This window comes from Zingiber officinale, chromosome 4B (assembly GCF_018446385.1).
Source record: "Zingiber officinale cultivar Zhangliang chromosome 4B, Zo_v1.1, whole genome shotgun sequence".
Lineage (NCBI taxonomy): Eukaryota > Viridiplantae > Streptophyta > Magnoliopsida > Zingiberales > Zingiberaceae > Zingiber > Zingiber officinale.
This window is the reverse complement of record NC_055993.1, coordinates 131,319,219-131,342,273: the sequence shown is the minus strand read 5'-3', so window position 1 is coordinate 131,342,273 and position 23,055 is coordinate 131,319,219. Positions and strand designations below refer to the sequence as shown.

The window sequence follows — 23,055 nt, the reverse complement described above, 5'->3', positions numbered from 1 at the left end:
ATATGTTTCGGCCAAATTGAGAAAAATAGGTTAGGGTTAGAGTTTTGAACCCAAATAGACCTATTCATGAAGTATAATGCCTTGTATATGCTTAGATCAAGTTTGCATGTTATGTGGTTAAGTTTTATGATTCATATGGAACAAAATGATATGAGAACCCTACTGATAGGTTTCGGTCAAATTAAGATAAATGGGTTAGGGTTAGAGTTTTTGAACTCAAACATGCGTATTCATGAAAAATAATGTCTTGTATGTGCTTGGAACAAATTTGCATGTTATGTGTTTGAGTTTTTATGCTTCATATGGAATAAAATAATGTGGAAACCTAATGATGTGGTTCGGCCAAGATGGATTAATTGGGTTAGGAAAGAGTTTAAACCTAACTAAACATGCTTATGTATTCTCATGATATGTAGCCTTTGATATATGAGTAGATTAAGCTTTCATGCTTCATGATATGATGGAAATATGCCTTATGATATGTTGCATTGCTTTGTCTTATGATATGATAGACTTATGACATGATGTGCCATGTTAATGATATGATATGTTAGACTCATGATATGATATGTCATGTTCATGATATGTATGCCAAGTTCATGAGATGATATGCCATGTTTGATGATTTGAAAATAACATGTTATACTTTATGTTATGATAGGACCATGTTATGTTTCATAATGCATGTATGAATGACTTATGTAAGAGGAAAAGCCTAAAGAGTTGCTTCCCTTAAGTTGGGACCAAGAGCACCTTCATGTTATGAAAAAGAGTTGCTTCCCTTAAGTTGGGACCAAGAGCACTCTTCATGTTATGAAAAAGAGTTGTAAGTTGGGACCAAGAGCACTCTTCATGTTATGAAAAAGAGATGCTTCCCTTAAGTTGGGATCAAGAGCTCTCTTCATGATATGACAAGAATTATGACAAGTATGATATGATATGACATGCATGATATTTTACTTTGTAAGGCTTGTACCAAGGGTGGGCTTCATAAGCACCCCGGGGTCGACGGACTATGAACGAATCTCGTTAAGGGATGGGCTCCTTAGTACGCCCCTAGGTCGACGGACTATGAACGGACCTAGATCCCTAGTAGGTTCGGGGCTAGCTACCCTGTCCTAGGGATTGCGCGCATTTATGTTTACATGTGGTACAAGCCGGGGCCCTTCTCATGTTGATGATATTATGTTCAAGTATATGTATACGATATGTTTTACAAGAAGCATGATGCAAACGTTCATTCCATGATGCATGTTTTGAAAATCATTCTACATCTTGCATCTACATGTTCACATGATATGAAATCCTTACATGAAAATAAAAAGGAGGTATGATATGCTCACCTGACATGATATATGTTTTGATAGGTGTTTCTATGATATGTTTCATGATATGAATTCACATGACATGATAGATTTTCATGATACATGCTTATATGATATGATATGTTATGATGTGTACTTACAAGCTATGACACATTTTATGCCATGCTATGTTATGTTCCTTATATGATAGGAGACGATTATGTTATGTTCTTCCATACCATTTCATGATATGATATGTTTGATTTCATGTGTCACTTTATGTATTATTGTGATTTGGATTTATGAGTAGAAAAGGAGCTCACTAAGCCCTTTGGCTTATAGCTACACGTTTTCCTTGTACTGCAGATAAAGGCAAGGAATGGATCAGTTAAGGGGAGCAGCAGGAAAGACGATGAAGATGTGTGTGGAAGTGCTGGTGGATAGATCTATTTATGCTTTTGGGTTATCTAAGTTATGCATGTGAACAATGTTGGACCTATGCTTATGAAAATGTTCAGCTAATATGATATCCTACTCATGTTATGTTGGTACGTTTGATTTCACATGCCATGTTAAGTGAATTAGATGCATATGGTAGATGTCAAAAAAAAATATATATATAAGTCTTCCGCTGTCATGAATCCATATGCATTAGTAAATAATGTCTATGTTAAGTGACGTCCGTCCCTCTAGGGTAGCCTTAGGGGTACCTGGAAGGGCGGGCGTTACACTTTGACAGCCACCGACAACTACTTTTCTAGTTCTCACACTGTGATTTTCAGTGTCGTCGTCATTGCATCGTTGTGGCACCACCGATGCCCACTAACACTACACACGCGCTTAGACCCTTCAAGGCTTCAATTTAGGTAGAGTTTTTTTGTTTGATCCATGATTAAATGAAAAATGATTTTAGATTACTCAATTAATTTGTTTGATTTCTTTTTATTATAGTAAAATCTTTATTCTGTTAATAAAATTATTTTTATAGTATTGATTTTATTATTATTATTATTATATAAATACAAAGAAATTTTTTTTTACACTAGACCTTTTAAAATCTAAAGTCGGCCCTAACTCTCCCTTCCGGACACTGAGAGTTCCTTTGAGATTCTTAAGCTTTTCTCTCCGGAAGCTCCCTATGTTGAACTTGATCTCTCGAACTCCCCATTCTGCCCAATTACGTGTAACTCTTGCGATTATGAACAATAATCGGACATTGCCCCTCAACTTTCACAACCCATGATCCATATTGCTCAACAACCTCAGAGTTTATGGTTTGAATATTGATGGGTGAAATTATATTTTCAGTCCTGTAATTTACATCTTTTTCAATTTTAGTCCTGTTATGAGTTAATTTACGTTTTTAGTCCTATAACTTGTAATATTTTCTAATTTCAGTCCTTTTTCCTCCAAAATTGAAGTTTTTCAACGGAAAATGTCTAGTTTGTGGTTGGAATATAAAAAGCACATGGGTCATAAAAAATTAAAATCCCCAAATTCAATTTACAACTCATCATTTTCTGTTAAAAAATTTCAATTTTAGAGGAAAAAGGACTGAAATTGAAAAATATTACAAGTTACAGTACTAAAAATGTAAATTGATTCATAACAGGACTAAAATTGAAAAAAGTGTAAGTTACAAGACTAAAAACGTAATTTTCTCAATATTGATGCTTTATAAATATTAAAATCGGCGACTGTATGATTCTCTTAATATAATCCTACTTTCTGCTCTATTATAATTGTTCTATTGTAATTTAGTTATAATAGTGATTTAAACATCACAAAGATTTTGTTGAATAACTTTAGTGTCTTCTCATATATGCACTTACTTGGTTACCAGAATTCATAAACTCTAGTACTTAAGTTTGGAGGTCTAGAGTTCGAATCCTGGGGGAGGCAAAAATCCACTGGGCAGAGGTGGAAAGTCCTAATGAGTAACAGCACGGTCAAAGGTCGTCGATCGACGACATGAGAGGTCGTCAAATGGACCGACGACATAAGGGGTTATTAGTGGGCCGCCGCAAGGACTGCCCAAGAGACCAAAGGGCCGAATCGTTACAATAAAAAGAAGCACCGTCCACGACAGTGGTCCAAGCTTTTAAAATGAATTCATACATCTGGATTTATAGAGTAATTTATTTTAGAATATATTATCTATATTTAAAATTTAATATTTTAAAATTTAATATTTTAAAATTTAAGAATTAGATTATAATGTAATTATGGGATATATTATATGTATTTAAAATTTAGAAATTGAGTTATAATAGATTTAAGTTAATAATTTTTTCTTTTCAGATTTTTTAGCTATAGTCTTAGGATTAAAAGTTTTAGATGGATAGAGTATTCCTCTTTTCAAAAATAATGATTGAAAAAAATTAAGTCCAACCGACACGCACAGTCACAGGGGGTTTCATCCGCATCAGTACGTGTATATATATAGACATGCTGTAACATTTTTTGAATAATTACAAAAGCCATAAATTCTAATTGATGGTCCATCTAAAGTATAATAAATACGATGGTCCACTCGTTAACTCTTCTTGTAATTAGGAGGGTCAATCAGCCTTACGGAGAAGCAACCCAAACTTAAAAATAAAGATATTTATTATTATTATTATTATTATTATTATTACTTATTAATTCTAAAGTTGATCGATGAGATTCCACATAAATTTTTTGTCACCATTAAGATAAGTTAAGGAGTACATATGTGTTTTTAAGAATGGCCCAACTAACTTTATAAAATTTTCAAATTATTTAAGTGAAATGTGTCTTCATAAAATTTAAACCTTTATTGCTTAAGAAGCTAATACTATATTTTATCATCATTCATGATGTGATGATAAACGAAGTTTATACCGAAGATAAGTCAAAGGTGGGAAAAACACTTAAGTGCTAGTCTAACCAGACTGCCAATCCAACCGTACGAGGATCAACTTATCGAGCTGAGCAATGGTGGAGAAGAGCAACTCAGAGTGATTGGACGGGGAATCTCGACCAAGCAGCTCCCCAGCTTGGCCAAACAGTGAGACTCCTTGCTTAGCTAATTGTATTATTTAGGGAGTTAGTGCCGCTGACAGGAGGACATGATCAACAGGTAAATCGTATGACGGAAGCTTCCATTGTTATGTCAGGGATTTACATGTCCTGTTAAAGAATAATGTCAGAGATATTTTTCTGACCTATCTTTTCATAGTGTACACATGCTTTGAGAAGCGTGCACGTACAATATAGGACAACTATATAAAGGGGGTCCATGTACTGGAAGAGGTATGTATTATTCTGTGATTAAGTTCTTGTTGCCATAGTTTCTACTATTCTTCTACTATTCTGATGACTGACTTGAACGCCAGAGAGACAATATCGAGGATCCCTTCGCTCTAGCCCGACACTAACATTCTTAGTTTTGTAGGACGAAACAAAATCTTCACATAATCAACAATTAAATTATATCTCCAACTAACTGTCTTTACCATTTTCAAATAGACCAATACCATACATGAAAATAAAGACATTTAGCCATTATTTAACATAGTGATAACAATTGAATTTAACATCAATTCAATTCATTGAGGTTTAAATCATTAAATATATATTTTAAAGTTTTAAAACTAATTTAAAAGATCGTTCATTCATCATTTTGGGGGCATGGCCATGCATGCTCTACTTAATATTCAACGGAAAAAGCTAAAATCTCGTGGAGCTGAACTTTTATATTCTCTTGTTTTTTAATAAAAATAAAACTCTTGATCAATATTTTTTTTTAATTAGAAGTATTGATCCGATTAATTTTAAAATAGACGATTGAATTTTATATTCCACTCACTAAATAAATATAAGAAGTGTGATGACTCTTAACGTAACATCTCAATTTTAACTATCATTACGTGAAAATTAAATTTAAATTATTTAATAAATAAATTTAACTTTTTATCATCCTATTAAGCCAGGTTTTCGAGGCAATTGGAAATGATAGACTCTCTAATGAATAATTAAAGAATCTAAGATTTAATTTTTAATTATGATGTACTATAGGAAATATTTCCTTCAATAAAAAATAGGCCTAAGAATATAATGCTAGATAAATCTCTATCGGTATTTTTCCAATTTATCTGATGGCCAATGAAATTTTTATTTAGAACTGAATCAGCCATCTCAAAGTTAATTGATTCTAAAATTTGAATATTTCTGATATCAACTTAAAAAATTATATTAGTGAATTTGTGATAATGCTTATTGAAGTTTGAAATATTAAAATTAAGTTCCCTTGTAGATTTATATATACCTTCCTCTATATCCATGGGATCAGTATTAGAAGATCGTTAATATAGTGGATCTATATATATTTTTTGAAATACTAAAATTAAACATTTTAATAATTATTAGGGAACATTTAACTTTTTAAAGAATTTAAAAGAATCAACATAAGTACATTTCTTAATAAAAAAATATAAAATAATAATAAAAGATAACGGTCGCTATGGACTATAATTTTGCAGCTAGAGGCTGCGATCGGCTCCATTATAATTTTGCAGTTATTAATTTAATTTAATTTTATTTTTAATTAGAAGAGTGTTTAAGAAAAGAAATGGATGATAAATGAGTCAAATTAGATTTGTGGTGTTTAAATTTATTTGCTAGAGTAATCGAGTTAAATCAAGTCAGTTTAAAAATAATTATTATTGGATTTTTTTTAATGAATTTAAGCTGGGCTGAAACTTGACTCAAACTGAATTGAAATTCAAGGCATTAAGTTGATTCACAAATTACAAATCCATCCATTTTTTTCTTTTAATTTTTCCTTTCTCTTGCACGCTCATTTTTTTTTAACATTACAAGTGTTATTAAATTATATACAATATATATTATTAAATTATATTATAAATTCTAAAGAAAATCAGAGTCTTCTTTTTTATCCATGGCTCTTTTAAAAATTATTAAAATAATATCCCATCTATAATTTTTTATTTAAAATATTCTTATATACCGCATCTTAAAATTATTTTATTTAAAATTGTTTGTTTTAACAAAGAGAGTGGCTTCTCTTAGTTTAGTTTTTTTTTTCGTTTTATATTTTTTGTGCAAAAGTTCTGCCCAATTAATTTTGGCGGTAAATGTCTTTTCTAGTTCGCCTTATGTATGATAATTTATAAATACTTACCAATATTTAGAATATTAATTTATATTGGGTTTTTAATTACTTAACCACTACAAATGTCACATGGGGATGTTTGGTTGGAATGAGATCCTCTAGATCATTATTTGATCCACTCCTAGAACAAGAAAGATGGGGGTCATTGTCTTCCATCAATATAAGTATTCGATCAGGGGATGGTCCAATATTTCATTCCCGTTTGGTTAGATGAAAATGGAGAATGAAAAAGTGATTGAAAGTTAATGTTTAATTTAGTAAATTGATGGTAAATTTTATGAATTCAATTCTCTATTTCATCAATCAATCCATTCCATCATCTTCACAGATTCTAATCAAAATCCAGCTAACCAATCCTCCAAACTATATCTATATTAGCATCAGATTCAAACTAGAGAGGGAAGAAGAAGAGAGAGGGAAGAAGAAGGAGAAGAAACTGGGAAGGTTATCGACAATGTCTGCTGTTCCTTCGGCCGCCCAAGAGGAGTCCCCGCGGAACCTCCAATTCCATGCACATGCAACCTCCACCTTCTTCACGACACTCCTACTCATCTCCTTCACGTTGTTGCTGCTCTTCTACCTCCGCCGCCGCCGCCAGAAGGTCAACAGCAGCCTCCGCCTCCCACCCAGCCCGCGGGGCCTCCCCATCATCGGCAATCTCCACCAGATCGGCTGATGTATGCCCAAGGGCTGAAGATAGGAGAGATCAGTTATCACTTCCAGAAGGCCCAATTACAAGACTACGGGCAAAGCGTTTCAAGGAAGCACTAAATGGGCTAATCAAAAAACATTGGGAGGACTATGAGCAAGGAGAAACCAAGATAATCGCAACTGCTAGTCGTGGCCTAATTCACGTAATCGGGCATAACCATCCATGACTGGCTGCGCTTAACGGAAGAACGCTAATAAGCATGCAAAGCATGGGAATTCGTTCATGCATGAAGACTTAAGTATTTTAGATTGTTTAATGAAGCATGCAACTTGGGACTCTAATTGTGCATGCATTTATTTTGTTTTGGGTTTCTAGATAGCTTGCATGAGACATGCAACATTGAGACTCTAATTGTGCATGTACTTATCTTGTATTTTTCCTTGTTCACTCCCATTATAAAAGGGAGGGACATCTTAGTATGAAGCAACTTAGTTTTTGGTGAGATTGTGTGCTCTCTTAGTTCTTGAAGAACTTGCTGAACTTATCGAGTCTACTCTCGTGGCGTTCAACCGATCGAAACTTATCACCCCAAGGTGTGGCGTTTCTTTTCTTCGTAGGCTTGGTTCGTGCCAATTCTTGGTTACGGGTCAAGGCTCACACTCTTGTCGTTTAGTTCTTGGGGTTCTATCCACCCTTGTTTCGGGTTCCATCACATTTGTTGGTGGGGTTCGTATCATCTGGTATCAGAGCTTCGGTTCAAAGGCAAGTGCAAATTTATCTTTACTTGTTGTTCAACCAAAAGCAAAAAAAAAAACGTGGAAAAAAAAAGAAAAAAAAGGAGCGCATTGAAAAGACAAAAAAAAGGAAGAAGAAAGCGCAAAAAAAAAAAAAAAAGAAGAAGAAGAAGAAAAGTGCTTGTGTGAATCGAAGTAAATTGTCTTCAACAATTCTTTTCTTGTTTTCCTTATTCTCAAACTTCTACTCTTTCATTTTCTCTTAAAATTCTGCCATCATAAGTTTCGGTGGTATCTTTTGAATTGCTACGTGATATTCTGATTTGTTCTAGAGTTTGATCAAGAACTGAGAGAGATCATCAATTGAGAGCTGCCACCCAAACGTGAGTTGAGTGCTTGTGAGGTTTTCTTTCATTTTGCAGCCATGTCGAACAACCAGGAGGATGGAGCAAATGAGGGGGCTAGGCCACTTCCGAACCTGCAATTACAAGCATTGATGGGGGAGATGCAACGGATGATGAGGGCGGAATTAGATGTTGGTGCAATCGACCTAGGTTTTGATCGGTACGATCATAGTTTTGATGTGTGTGTCAAAGAGTTTAAGTTAGGTTCATCCTTGTATTTGATATGTGTATTTGAGTTGTGCAGGTTCGCAAGATACACATGCGACTCAGGTTGATGGCTTCGGGTCCGGTAAAGGATAAAGCATCCGAGGGACCGTGGACAAGGCAGCGAGGACAAGGGCCGAGGGAAGTAATTTCGAGGCATACGCGAAGGATGGCATTGGGGACGAGCTGCAGGCTTGAATGCATCCGAGGGACGAGAGCCAAAGAAAGTATGCTTGAAGGTTCTGGTAAAGCTGCAAAGGAAGCGTCAAAAGAGTCGTAAGGGTGAGGGTACGAGTACACGAGAGATTGTACTCGGAGTAAAAACATAAATTCTAGGGGTTTACTGTAGCAGTACTGTAGCGTTACTGTAGCAGCACTGTAGCAGTACTGTAGCAGTCGAATGCATGTTTTAGCAGTCGACTGGTGCAGTCGACTGGGCGCGAACAGAATGGTTCTGTTCGTTCGGTCGGTGTAGATCAGTCGACTGCAAGTTTTAGCAGTCGACTACACCAGTCGACTGCTAGTTTTAGCAGTCGACTGGTATATGACCGTTGGTGCTGGAATGTAGCCGTTGGCTACCTCCAACGGTAACACCAGTCGACTGCATGTTTTAGCAGTCGACTGGTGCCGAGATGAGTTGATATGATGATCAACTCTCTCCTCTTATTTAAGGGAAGCTTTGGGGCTTGAAGGAGGTTACTCATGCTTATTGAATAACTCCTTGTCATTGCCCAAAAGCTTCCAAGCCTACTCTCTTCCTCCTAAACCTAAGTTCATCATTGTAAAGAGGAAGAGATCCTTTGTGAGAGGTTTGCTCCACCGAGAAGGAGAAAGCTCTAGCCGGAGATTGCCGGGGACTGATCCACCGAAGGATCAAGGGCTCGTCCACCTCAAGGACACGCCGTGGAGTAGGAGCAAGCAATCTCCGAACCACGTAAAAGAATCGTGTTAGCGTTTGTGTTCTTACTCATTGCTTTCTTGTTTTAGTTTCATTTCCGCTTGCGCAAACTAACCGTGTAGAGAAGAAATCAAAGTTGGGGGTGACCTAGCTATCCAACCCCCCTTCTAGCCGGCCACCGATCCCCTACAAGTGGTATCAGAGCAAGGACGCTCTTCAACGGACTAATCGCCAAGAAGAACAACATCATCAATGGCCGGCTCAAACATTCATCCACCAAAATTCGAAGGGGACTTCTCTTGGTGGAAGAAGAGAATGGAGGTATTCTTCGAAACCGATTTTGATATTATGCTAATCATGGAAAATGGTTTCGAAGTACCTAGGGATCAAGACAATAAGATACTTGAGAAAACAAGGTGGAGCAAGAAGCAAAGGGAAGAACATTTAGCAAATTCAAAAGCCATCCATCATCTACTAAATGTTCTTCCCCAACAAGAAGTAACAAGGGTGGGAACCTACTCAAGCGCCAAGGAGTTATGGGAAAAGCTAGTGGAGCTTCATGAAGGCACATCGGAGGCAAAATTGGCAAGAAGAGATCTTCTCCGAACTCAACTCAACAATGTAAAGCTTGAGAAGGGAGATAAGGTATCTACACTTCATGCTAAAATTAAAGAAATTTTAAGTGGACTAACAAGTGTAGGTGAGAAACTCTCCAACCGAGACATCATAATGAAAGCCATCAATGCCTTCCCAAGAAACTCGACATGGAGCTCTATTGTAGATTCATTCTACATTTCAAAGGATCTAGAGAAGAGCTCTCTAGATGAATTCTTCTCAACAATGGAGCTTCATGAAACAAGGGTGGAAGGATTAGAAGGAGAAGCAAATAGATCAAGAGGAGTAGCCCTTGTGGCAAACAAGGGAAAGGGTAAGAAGAAGAAGTCTTCATCCCCACCATCCTCCGACTCCGAAGAATCAAGTGCCTCAATGGATAGTGATCAAGAGGCATATATGGTAAGAAAAATGAGAAAAGCATTTAAATCTTTTTCTTCTAACAAATCACATGCTAGGAGAAGTTCAAGGGGCACGAGTAGAAGAAGAAAGATCAAATGTTACAATTGTCAAGGAGAGGGACATATGAGAGATGATTGCCCTCTCTTGAAGAAGAAGGAAGGGAAGAAGAAGGAGGAGAAGAAGACAAAAGAAAAGGGGAAGAAGGCTCAAAACCTAAAAGCAACATGGGATGATCCTTCATCATCATCGGAGGAAGAAGAGCACCATGTAGTAAATTTTGCTTTAATGGGAATTGATGATGTAGCCTCCACCTCATCCGAGCAAGAAGAAGGAAGGAGCTCAAGTGAAGATGAAGAGGGGAGCTCAAGTGAAGGGGGAGGTCAAACTTCGGATTCGGACTTCTCGGTAAGTGAGGTACATAATCTTCCTCCTCATGTCTTAATTAAAATTATTTCAAGCACAAATGATGATTTGTTTAAGGCAAAAAGAAAGAACAAATCCTTGAAAAATGACATTTGCATGCTTAAAGAAAAATTAGAATCCATGCATATTAGGGATGATGATTTGCATGCTTCCTCTACAAGTTCAAATGATTCATGTTTAGAAGAGGAAAATAGGAAATTAAGGGAAAAGGTAGAATACCTCACCATAGCCCTTAGAAAATTTGAAATTGGCTCAAATACCTTAAACATGATTATTGGGAGCCAAAGGGCAAGTTTTAAGAAAAATGGGCTAGGATACAATGAACCCAATAATGAAAAGACTTATCATTGTCTACTTGCTAGGGGGAAATCAAAGACAAAGACCATAGATAGGAAATGGATCCCTAAGGAGTACTTGGTCAACCCAATTAGAGATAACTTCTATTGGGTGCCAAAATCAATCCTCAAGGGTTAGAGGATTTTAGGTCAAGTCAACCATAGAAATCATAATTCCAATTTTTTTTTTTTTTGGTTGACTTGAGACCTTAAGGGGGAGTACTTAGCCTTGATAGAAATTCATGATAAAAAGGGCTAAGTAGAGATTACCTTTATCTCACAATGACTTGCATTATTTTCTAACAATAAATGTGAGATACTAGGATGATACAAATAATTCACATATGCTTATGGCATTTTGATGAGTTATGAAATGTATCAATTTTTAGTGATCATAGACCAACTATGGGGAAAGCAAATGTTTAATTAATGGACATCTTGCCCATAGATCATAGTTGGACATTTCAAATGTTTTGAAAACAATTCTATGTTTTATTTACTGTGGTTTAGCTATTTTGAAACATATGATTGCAAAACAAGGTTTCAAATTGATACAAACTTGATTGATTTTTAAAGTGTTTGAGTTTTTATCAAAACTTCAAAAATATGATGAATTTTCATGAAAACATATTTTTTCTTGTTAAATAACATTATAAGAAATATGTGTTCAAAATTTCATGATTTTTCGAATTTTCTAGAATTTTCTATGCATTTCTGAAGTTGGCTGTAAAATGCTGAAATTCGAGCTGGTTTGTGCCAGTCGACTGCGACATATAGCAGTCGACTGGTAGCTGTCTTCCAGCACTTTCAAGAGCTGGTTTTGGGTACTTTTAAGTCCACATTGATACCATAGTATGTATACATGTTTGGTACAATTTTTGATGGTGTCAAAGGGGGAGAAATGCAAAGGTTTAAGTTAAAAACCTAACTATGAGCAAAACTTGAAAATTATGGTTGAGAGTATATGTTAAGGGGGAGCTTGGGTACTATGCTTCATGTTTACATATTGCTTCTAATTTTCATGTTGATATTTATGCCTAACTTAAACATATTGCCACACATCAAAAAGGGGGAGATTGTTGGTGCAATCGACCTAGGTTTTGATCGGTACGATCATAGTTTTGATGTGTGTGTCAAAGAGTTTAAGTTAGGTTCATCCTTGTATTTGATATGTGTATTTGAGTTGTGCAGGTTCGCAAGATACACATGCGACTCAGGTTGATGGCTTCGGGTCCGGTAAAGGATAAAGCATCCGAGGGACCGTGGACAAGGCAGCGAGGACAAGGGCCGAGGGAAGCAATTTCGAGGCATACGCGAAGGATGGCATTGGGGACGAGCTGCAGGCTTGAATGCATCCGAGGGACGAGAGCCAAAGAAAGTATGCTTGAAGGTTCTGGTAAAGCTGCAAAGGAAGCGTCAAAAGAGTCGTAAGGGTGAGGGTACGAGAGATTGTACTCGGAGTAAAAACATAAATTCTAGGGTTTATCTTGTAGCGATCTTGTAAGCGCATCGACTGCATGTTTTAGCAGTCGATGGTGCAGTCGACTGCGCAGTCGATTGGGCGCGAACAGAATGGTTATGTTCGTTCGGTCGGTGTAGATCAGTCGACCGCAAGTTTTAGCAGTCGACTGCTAGTTTTAGCAATCGACTGGTATATGACCGTTGGTGCTGGAATGTAGCCGTTGGCTACCTCAATGGTAACACCAGCCGACTGCATGTTTTAGCAGTCGACTGGTGCCGAGATGAGTTGATATGATGATCAACTCTCTCCTCTTATTTAAGGGAAGCTTTGGGGCTTGAAGGAGGTTACTCATGCTTATTGAATAACTCCTTGTCATTGCCCAAAAGCTTCCAAGCTTACTCTCTTCCTCCTAAACCTAAGTTCATCATTGTAAAGAGGAAGAGATCCTTTGTGAGAGGTTTGCTCCACCGAGAAGGAGAAAGCTCTAGCCGGAGATTGCCGGGGACTGATCCACCGAAGGATCAAGGGCTCGTCCACCTCAAGGACACGCTGTGGAGTAGGAGCAAGCAATCTCCGAACCACGTAAAAGAATCGTGTTAGCGTTTGTGTTCTTACTCATTGCTTTCTTGTTTTAGTTTCATTTCCGCTTGCGCAAACTAACCGTGTAGAGAAGAAATCAAAGTTGGGGGTGACCTAGCTATCCAACCCCCCTTCTAGCCGGCCACCGATCCCCTACATTAGAATCTATCCATGAAAGGTTGGATCGGGTGGAGGATGGGACACCAAGAAGACATCAACAAGACCGTATTACTAGACCACAACGAAGACATGCCAAGGGATTGATGTCGAAGAAGATGAAGAGGTTATTGTGGAAGACTTTGATGAGCAAAACTACAATTGAGGCAGGATTGGACATCGAGGAGATAGGAACGGAACTAGAAGAAATAATGATTTAGGAGGGATTAAGATGAATATTCCAATCTTCCAAGGGAGAAATGACCCAGAAGCTTACTTGGAATGGGAAACTAAGATGGAAATGGTGTTTGACTGTCATGAATTCTCAGAGTTTAAAAAGGTGAAGTTAGCTGCCATTGAATTCACTGATTATGCTATTGTTTGGTGGGATCAAGTGGTGATGACTCGGAGAAGAAACAGAGAGCAACCTGTGTCCACTTGGGAGGAGATGAAAGTGCTCATGAGAAGGAGGTTTGTACCCAGCCATTATTATAGAAGCTTATATCAGCGGCTTCAAAGGTTATCTTAAGGCTCCAAAAGTGTGGATGAATATTTCAAGGAGATGGAGTTGTCCATGATCCGAGCTAATGTCAATGAAGATCGGGAAGCCACTATGGCCAGGTTTTTACATGGTTTAAACCCAGAAATTGCTGATATTGTTGAATTGCAGCATTATGTTGAGCTGTCGGACATGGTCCACCAAGCACAAAAAGTGGAAGAACAACTCAAGAGGAGAGGATTGGCTAGGAAGGGACAACCAATGACTACTCACGGCCCATGGCGAACAGCTCCAAGAAAGGAGGAACAACCTCAAAATAAGCCAAAGTTTGAACCCTTCAAGAAGCCCAAACCTACACCATCTACTACTCAAGGTAATCGCGAGCCCATTTCCTCCAAAACTCGTGATATCAAGTGTTTTAAATGTCAAGGGCATGGTCATATAGCTAGTCAATGTGTGAACAAAAGGGTGATGGTAATAAATGCTCAAGGTGAACTTGAGTCGGAAGATGAGGATAAAATAGTTGAAGAAGTGCCACAAAAAGAGGACAGTGATGATGAACAACATGCTGTTATTGGAGACTTATTGGTGGCCCGACGAGTTCTCAATCTACAAGCTAAGGAGGAAGAAGGTAATCAAAGGGAGAATTTGTTTCATACCCGTTGCTTTGTCAATAACAAGGTTTGCAGTGTTATTATTGATGGGGGGAGCTGCACCAATGTGGCAAGTACTGATTTGGTGGAGAAATTATCACTACCAACTTGGAAACATTCACGACCTTATCGACTCCAGTGGCTAAATGATTACGGAGAAATCAAGGTAACAAAACAAGTCTTGGTAGCAATCTCCATTGGCAAATATGAAGATGAGCTGTTGTGTGACGTGGTTCCCATGCATGCATGCCATCTATTGTTGGGAAGACCTTGGCAATTTGATCGAAAGGTAACACATGATGGCCTCACAAATAAGTATAGTTTTACTTTGAAAGGGCAACCTATTATTCTTGTACCGTTGACTCCAAGACAAGTTATGGAGGACCAGTTGAGACTACAAAAAGCAAATGAAAAGAAGAAAGAAAAAGAAATTGAGAGAAAAAAAATTGAGAAAAAAGAAGATGAGAGGAAAGAGACAAAAGGAGTGGGCAAGGAAAAAAAAGGAGAGAGAAAGAAAAATACTTTTTATGCAAAAAAAAGTGAGATTAAGCGACTTTGTTTTCAAATCAGCTGCCCCTTATCCTTTTGTATAAGGAGGCACTCTTGAGCACTAACGACCTTAACAATTCTTTGCCTAGTGTTATTGTTTCTCTCTTACAGGAATTCGAGGAGGTCTTTCCTGAAGAGGTTTCGCATGGTTTACCTCCCATTAGAGGAATTGAGCACCAAATTGACTTCATACCCGGTGCCTCCATTCCGAATCGACCTGCCTATAGAAGCAATCCGGAGGAAGCAGAGGAACTTCAGAGGCAAGTTAATGAATTATTAGAAAAGGGGTATGTTCGAGAAAGCATGAGTCCTTGCGCTGTGCCTGTGTTACTAGTTCCCAAGAAGGACGGAACATGGAGGATGTGTGTGGATTGTCGAGCCATCAACAACATCACGGTAAAGTATCGCCATCCAATTCCTAGGATTGATGATATACTTGATGAATTGCATGGTTCTTGTGTGTTCACAAAAATTGATCTTAGGAGTGGATATCATCAGATTAGGATGAAGGAAGGTGATGAATGGAAAATTGGTTTTAAAACCAAACATGACTTATATGAATGGTTAGTAATGCCTTTTGGCTTAACTAATGCTCCTAGCACTTTGATGCGTTTGATGAACCATATTTTGCGTGCTTTCTTAGGAAAATTTGTAGTTGTATATTTTGATGATATTTTGATTTATAGCAGAAGCTTAGAAGAGCATGTTACACATTTAAGGTTAGTTTTGAGTGTGTTAAAAGAAGAAAAGCTTTTTGCTAACCTCGTTAAATGCTCCTTTTGTACGGAGAAAGTCGTGTTTCTTGGTTTTGTTGTTAGTACTAAAGGCGTTGAGATGGATGAGGAAAAGGTGAAAGCAATCCAAGAGTGGCCAACACCGACAACAATTAGCCAAGTGAGGAGTTTCCATGGTTTGGCCAGCTTCTATCGACGGTTTGTTTGTGATTTTAGCAATATTGCAGCTCCTCTTACTAAAGTCATCAAGAAAAATGAGTCATTCAAGTGGGGAGAGGAGCAAGAGAGGGCCTTCAACACTTTGAAAGAAAAGCTAAGTTATGCTCCTTTACTAATCCTACCAGATTTTTCTAAAACCTTTGAAATCGAATGTGATGCTTCTGGTGTTGGTATAGGTGCTATGCTTATGCAGGAAATGAGACCCATTGCTTATTTCAGTGAGAAGTTGAGTGGAGCCACTCTCAACTATCCCACATATGACAAGGAAATGTATGCATTGGTGAGAGCATTGGAGACATGGCAACATTATCTATGGCCAAAAGAATTCGTGATTCACACAGATCATCAATCTCTAAAGCATTTGAAGAGCCAACATAAGTTGAACCGACGCCATGCTAAATGGGTAGAATTCATTGAGACATTTCCTTATGTGATCAAATACAAGCAAGGAAAGGAGAACGTTGTTGCTGATGCACTATCTCGAAGGTATGCTTTACTGTCCACTTTAGATACGAAGTTACTTGGATTTGAATATATCAAGGATTTATATACTAACGATACTGATTTTTCTGAGGTGTTCAAAGCATGCGATAAGGTTGCATTTGGTAAGTTCTATAGGCATGATGGGTTTTTATTTCGTGAAAATAGATTGTGTGTGCCTATGTGTTCGTTACGTGAATTATTCACTAGGGAAGCCCATGGTGGTGGATTGATGGGTCATTTTGGTGTTACTAAGACTTTAGGGGTTTTACAGGATCATTTCTTTTGGCCTCATATGAAACGCGACGTGGAAAGAATTTGTGAGAAGTGTATCACTTGCAAACAAGCAAAATCTAAATTGAAACCCCATGGCTTGTATACTCCTTTGCCTATACCTAGTGAACCTTGGACTGATATCTTAATGGACTTTGTTTTGGGATTACCCCGGACCAAGAGAGGGAGAGATTCAATTTTTGTTGTGGTAGACAGATTCTCTAAAATGGCGCATTTCATTCCATGTCATAAAACCGATGATGCATCGCATATAGCTGAATTGTTCTTTAAATAGGTTATTAGGTTGCATGGCATGCCTAGGACTATTGTCTCTGATAGAGATGCAAAATTTTTGAGTTATTTTTGGAAGACTTTGTGGGGGAAATTAGGAACTAAATTGTTATTCTCTACTACTTGTCACCCCCAAACTGATGGGCAAACTGAAGTGGTCAATTGAACCTTGACCTTTTTACTTCGTGCGGTCATTAACAAGAATTTGAGAATATGGGAAGATTGTCTACCTCATGTTGAATTTGCTTACAATAGGAGCATACAATTTGCGACTAAATTTTCTCCATTTGAAATTGTTTATGGTTTCAATCCCTTGTCACCATTAGATTTGATTCCTTTAGCTGTAAGTGAGCATATAAACTTAGATGGTAAGCAGAAGGCCGAATTCGTAAAGAAGATTCATGAACAAGCACGGCTGAATATTGAGAAAAGAACTCAGCAATACATGCAACAAGCTAACAAGGGGCGCAAGAAAATTGTGTTTGAACCAGGAGAATGGGTTTGGTTGCACCTTCGAAAGGAGCGATTTCCGGACAAACGTCGTTCTAAACTTCTACCTCGAGGGGATGGCCCATTTCAAGTGTTAGAGCGCATCAATGATAATGCCTACAAACTTGAACTACCAGGTGAGTATGGCGTACATTCTACTTTTAATGTTGCTGACTTATCCCCGTTTGATGCAGGTGATGATTTGAGGACAAATCCTTTTCAAGAAGGGGAGAATGATGTATGCCCAAGGGCTGAAGATAGGAGAGATCAATTATCACTTCCAGAAGGCCCAATTACAAGACTACGGGCAAAGCGTTTCAAGGAAGCACTAAATGGGCTAATCAAAAAACATTGGGAGGACTATGAGCAAGGAGAAACCAAGATAATCGCAACTGCTAGTCGTGGCCTAATTCACGTAATCGGGCATAACCATCCATGACTGGCTGCGCTTAACGGAAGAACGCTAATAAGCATGCAAAGCATGGGAATTCGTTCATGCATGAAGACTTAAGTATTTTAGATTGTTTAATGAAGCATGCAACTTGGGACTCTAATTGTGCATGCATTTATTTTGTTTTGGGTTTCTAGATAGCTTGCATGAGACATGCAACATTGGGACTCTAATTGTGCATGTACTTATCTTGTATTTTTCCTTGTTCACTCCCATTATAAAAGGGAGGGACATCTTAGTATGAAGCAACTTAGTTTTTGGTGAGATTGTGTGCTCTCTTAGTTCTTGAAGAACTTGCTGAACTTATCGAGTCTACTCTCGTGGCGTTCAACCGATCGAAACTTATCACCCCAAGGTGTGGCGTTTCTTTTCTTCGTCGGCTTGGTTCGTGCCAATTCTTGGTTACGGGTCAAGGCTCACACTTTTGTCGTTTAGTTCTTGGGGTTCTATCCACCCTTGTTTCGGGTTCCATCACATTTGTTGGTGGGGTTCGTATCATCGGCGACCTCCCCCACCGCTCCCTTCACCAACTCTCACTTGCCTACGGCCCCCTCCTCCGCCTCCAGCTCGGGAGCGTCACCACTCTCGTCGTCTCCTCCCCCGCCATCGCCCGCGACGTCCTCAAGACCAACGACCTCTCACTCTGCTCCCGCCCCGACATCGCGACCTGGCGCCGTTACTCCTACGGCAGCCTCGAAGTCGCTCTCTCCCCCTACTCCCCCCGCTGGGTCAGTGCGCGCCGGCTCTTGGTCACCCACTTCCTCTCCCCGCGCCCGGTCCGAGGCCTCTCCGCCGCGAGGGAGGAGGAGGTACGGACCCTGATGAACACCGTGGCCGCTGCCGCCGTGTTCGGCCACACGGTCGACCTCAGCAAGAGTCTGATGAGTTTGGTGAGCTGCATTGTATGCCGGGCCGTGTTTGGGAAGAGGTTCGCGCCGGCGGGGGAATCCTCGATGAGCGAGATCGGGGGCGTGTTATGTCTGACGGCGGAGATCTTGGGGGGGTTCGTCGCTGGGGACTACTTCCCGTGGGCGCGCCGCTGGCTCAACGCCGTCACGGGAGTGCATGGAAGGCTTGAGAGGAGCTTCAAGGAGTGGGACGACTTGTTCGAAAGGGAAATTAAAGAGCGGGAACGCGCCGGCACCGGCAGTAGTGACGACGGCACCTATGCCAGTGTTCTGATGCGCTTAGTCAGAGAGGAACAGAGTAACAAGGAAGGCGGCCTCACGAGGGACGCCGTGAAAGCTTTTCTCTGGGTAAAAACCACGTACCGTCCAAATATTGGCGAATTACGGAATCCTATATAAAACTTTGATTTAGAGATTTGTGTTGATCTAAAAGGATTAATTTCCTCTCAATTAATCAATCCCCATCTTTATCAGGACTTGATGTTCGGCGGAACGGACACAACGGTTACGACATTGCAATGGGCCATGGCGGAGCTAGTGAGGACTCCTCGAGTGCTCGCTAGAGCCCAGGAGGAAGTCCGCCGAGTGGCAGCCGGAAAAAGCTACGTCGACGAGGAGGACCTCCCGAGGCTCAGCTACCTGCAGGCCATCGTCAAGGAGATCCTCCGACTCCACCCGGCCGCCCCCCTGATGCTGCCCCACGAGTGCCAGCAGAGTTGCAAGGTCGCTGGCTACGACGTTCCCGCCGGCACTAGAATCTACATCAACGCGTGGAGCATCGGGCGAGATGCGAACCTATGGGATAAACCCGACGAATTCCGGCCGGAGCGGTTTGAGGGCAGCTCCGTCGACTACCAGGGGCAATGCTTCGAGCTGGTGCCGTTCGGCAGCGGCCGGAGGATCTGTCCCGGGATCTTGATGGCAGAGTGGGTTATCTGGCTTACACTGGCCAATCTCTTACACGGCTTCGACTGGGCATTGCCTGCGGGAGTGAGAAGGGAGGATCTGGACATGAGCGAGGTGTTTGGGCTCGTCGTTAGCAAGAAGGAGCCGCTCGTGCTGATGGCAACTCCGGCGAAGTTACTTTAATTGCATTATGGCGGAGGGGAATGCTGATGGCAACTCCGGCGAAGTTAAATTGTATTATGGCACAGGGGAAGGAGCCGCCTCTGGTTTAAATAAAAATAAACTTTATTAAACTTAATATTAATATAATTTTTTTACAGGAGCCCTAAGTCTTAGTTAAATAACTTAAAAAAATAAGAAAATATCACAAAAAAAATAGAAAAAGAAAAATTTTAAATAACTAATATTAAAAAAAATAAATCTAAACTAACTTTACGAAAATAAAATTAATCCTTTTCAAAAGAGACAAGATCTCAATTAAGTTTTAAAAAGAAAAGTAATTCTAAAAATTTGAAATAAATAAAAAAAAAATTAAAAGATCTGATCTAGAATTTTGATGACTTAGTTAGTCAATTCCGTCTCCTCTAAACTTTGAATCGAATGTAATTATATCAGAAGGTTACGAACTAATTATTTTTCTTGTAAGTAGCATCGATTGTCCTTCTTCAATATCCAGAAGGGAGGTTGGTAGTCTCATTTTCTTTTCGTAACAACTTGAAGGTTAATATAAACCACGTTGGATGATATAAGATGATTATATCCCTAGATGCTCTTGCATCAGACGCCCCAGGTTGAAAAGTAGTCCTTTAGTTTAAAACAACGTCTTCAACATCCATAGTGTTAGGATGTCTACTAAAAGCCTAACTTTTTATAAACATTTATTTTGAAATAAGAATTATATTGGTCAAATGTCTACATTTATGTTAAATGTAGTTGTCCATTTAATTTATATTGTAGATAACATGGTGCGTGGTGCCACACAGAAGATCATGTTATCAGTTCCTTATAAATTATAAATAGTAGCTCACAACTAAGATGGAATGGGGCAAACCATTGGAATAGTTGTAGTGTAATTTGATATTAATTTATCTTAACTATAAAATTACACTAGTACACTATGTGTGTATTGAGCAGGACCATTTGAGGAAGTTTCTTTTTATACTGACTACATAAAAGAATAAAACCTCTGTTATTATAGATGTGTGTACTCTTAATCCTGATATAATAACAAGCACATATACTTAGTATGTATTTCTTTAATTTATCAATGAGTGAGATTTAGTTCGTTAAATCAATAGGCCTGATAAGTTGGAAAATAATATTATTTATATGGTGTGTTGTTGATTATAGAAGGAAACTGTATCCTAGTAGTCTAGGTTGATGATGTCCCCTTGAGGAGCTCATAAGGATTGTTATGTAAATCCTGCAGGTGGACCTAGTCCGGCATGACAATGAAGTTAAGTGGTACTACTCTTAGAGCTAGATATTAATTAAGTGAGTTGTCAGTAACTCATTTAATTAGTGACATTCGATATCTTAAACATAGGAAAATTAATGCACTCATGATAAGAAGGAACCTATAATATAATTTGGGATTGGTACAGTAGTTCAATAATAACTCTTTAGTGGTATGAGTTATAATCGATGAACTTGAGTTGGGTGTTCAGGACGAACACAGGAAGCTCAAGCTCATCGGGAGACCAAAACCAATTTCTATTCTTGGTCCCTGTTGTAGCCTCTATAAAGTCTTGTATCCACCAAGTCCACTTCTTACCCAAGTAATGGGTCGGACACATCCTTGCTTGGAGCAAGGGGGTTGGCCAAGTATTTGCTTGGAGCCCAAGAGATGGCCTACCAAGCCATGCTTGGTGTCCAAGCATGGGGCCGACCACACCATTAGAACTAAAGGGAGATTTTATTTTTTGTTAAAATCTTTCCTTTTGTAGTCATTCATGAAGGGATTTAAAAGAAAATTTTTAATTTTAAAAATTTTCTTTTATAGTTGTTGACCTCTGCAAGTGTACGGAAATATCGCAAGTAATATAAAAGATTATCGTATCCACAGAGACTGGAATAAGCACTAAGAATGTCTCAAAGCGAATTAGCTAAACAGCAAATCAATGGATTGACAAAATCTAAGTGTAACTATGAAAAGTAACAAAGAAATAAAAGAATAGGAAATAAGGAATATAGCAATGATAAGGGATATTTTAGGAGTTTCGGTTTCTTTGTAAGGTTCTTCAATGTAAATGATCTACCAAATCCTTTTTCTCAATTGTCCATCATTTGTAGAAGGTTGTCAGTTATCTCTTGCAATAGAGAACCGACCTAGGACTAAAATCCATACCTAGATTGATCAATTATGAATGAATCTATGTTGTCCTTACACGAGCTTGCCTGTCACGTGCGTCCCTCGGAAAATCAACATATGAATCCATCACTCATCAATCCATCGAGATATAAAGATTAATTCAATCTATCTATCCTACCTTCTTGAAATACCTAATTTCTCTTTCAAGATTACCCCTCAAGCATCCTTACACGGGCATGTTCCTGTCATGAAGATCCCTCAGAAAATTGAATGAGGAGCAATCCATACAAGATCCATAAGATATTCAAACATTCAATCAAGCATGGTAATTAAGCCCTAATCACAACAATCCACACAAGAAAGAATAGATACAAAACAGGGCAAAATCATAGAAATAGGAAATTGGCATATCCACAAGAGTTTTACATCAAGATTTCCTTACAAATACTCCCTCCATCCTAGAACAAGAGATCTACTCCATAAATTGAAGAAAGAATCCGAAAGAAATAAAGATTACAAGCATTTCTAATCCCTCAAATCCAAGAAAGGAGAGAAAGAAAACTTATCTACGGAGAAGAATAGTCTTCGGATCCAATCCTTCGATCTTGGAGTCGAATCGGTGAAGATGCTCCCTAGAATCGCCGAAAAATCACTCCAAGATGGGGGGAAAATTGCCCAAATCTTCCTTTCTCCCAAAGGGGAGAAGATTCCCTCTCAAATCAAGGAGGAAGGCTTATATAGAGGTGAGGTTTGGGCGCCACATGGCCCCGAGGCACGGCCGTGTGAGGTTCACACGGCCTGCCTCACTTCCCTCTCTGCACAACTCACACGGTCGTGTGTGAGACACGACCGTGGCACACCCTGCATCTGCTACCTTCACATGGCCGTGTAGATCTACACGGCCTAGGCATTCTTTGGCACTGGAGATCTCGCACGGCCGTGTAGTGTACACGGCCAAGCCCTTCATGG

The 23,055-nt window shown here is 39.0% G+C and overlaps 2 protein-coding genes across 2 annotated transcripts; both read left to right on the top strand.

The window, feature by feature from the left end:
* The first annotated feature begins 6,916 nt into the window (after positions 1–6,916).
* Positions 6,917–19,268, top strand: LOC121978698 (cytochrome P450 71B34-like). Its single transcript, XM_042531004.1, has 2 exons — positions 6,917–7,063; positions 18,528–19,268. Exons 1-2 carry the CDS (start codon positions 6,917–6,919, stop codon positions 19,266–19,268), a joined length of 888 nt encoding a protein of 295 aa, XP_042386938.1.
* Positions 19,269–19,330: 62 nt separating this feature from the next.
* LOC121978697 (cytochrome P450 71A1-like) lies at positions 19,331–19,958 on the top strand. The gene has a single exon (XM_042531003.1). The coding sequence runs from the start codon at positions 19,350–19,352 to the stop codon at positions 19,956–19,958; it is 609 nt and encodes a 202-aa protein (XP_042386937.1). The 5' UTR covers positions 19,331–19,349.
* Positions 19,959–23,055: the final 3,097 nt, after the last annotated feature.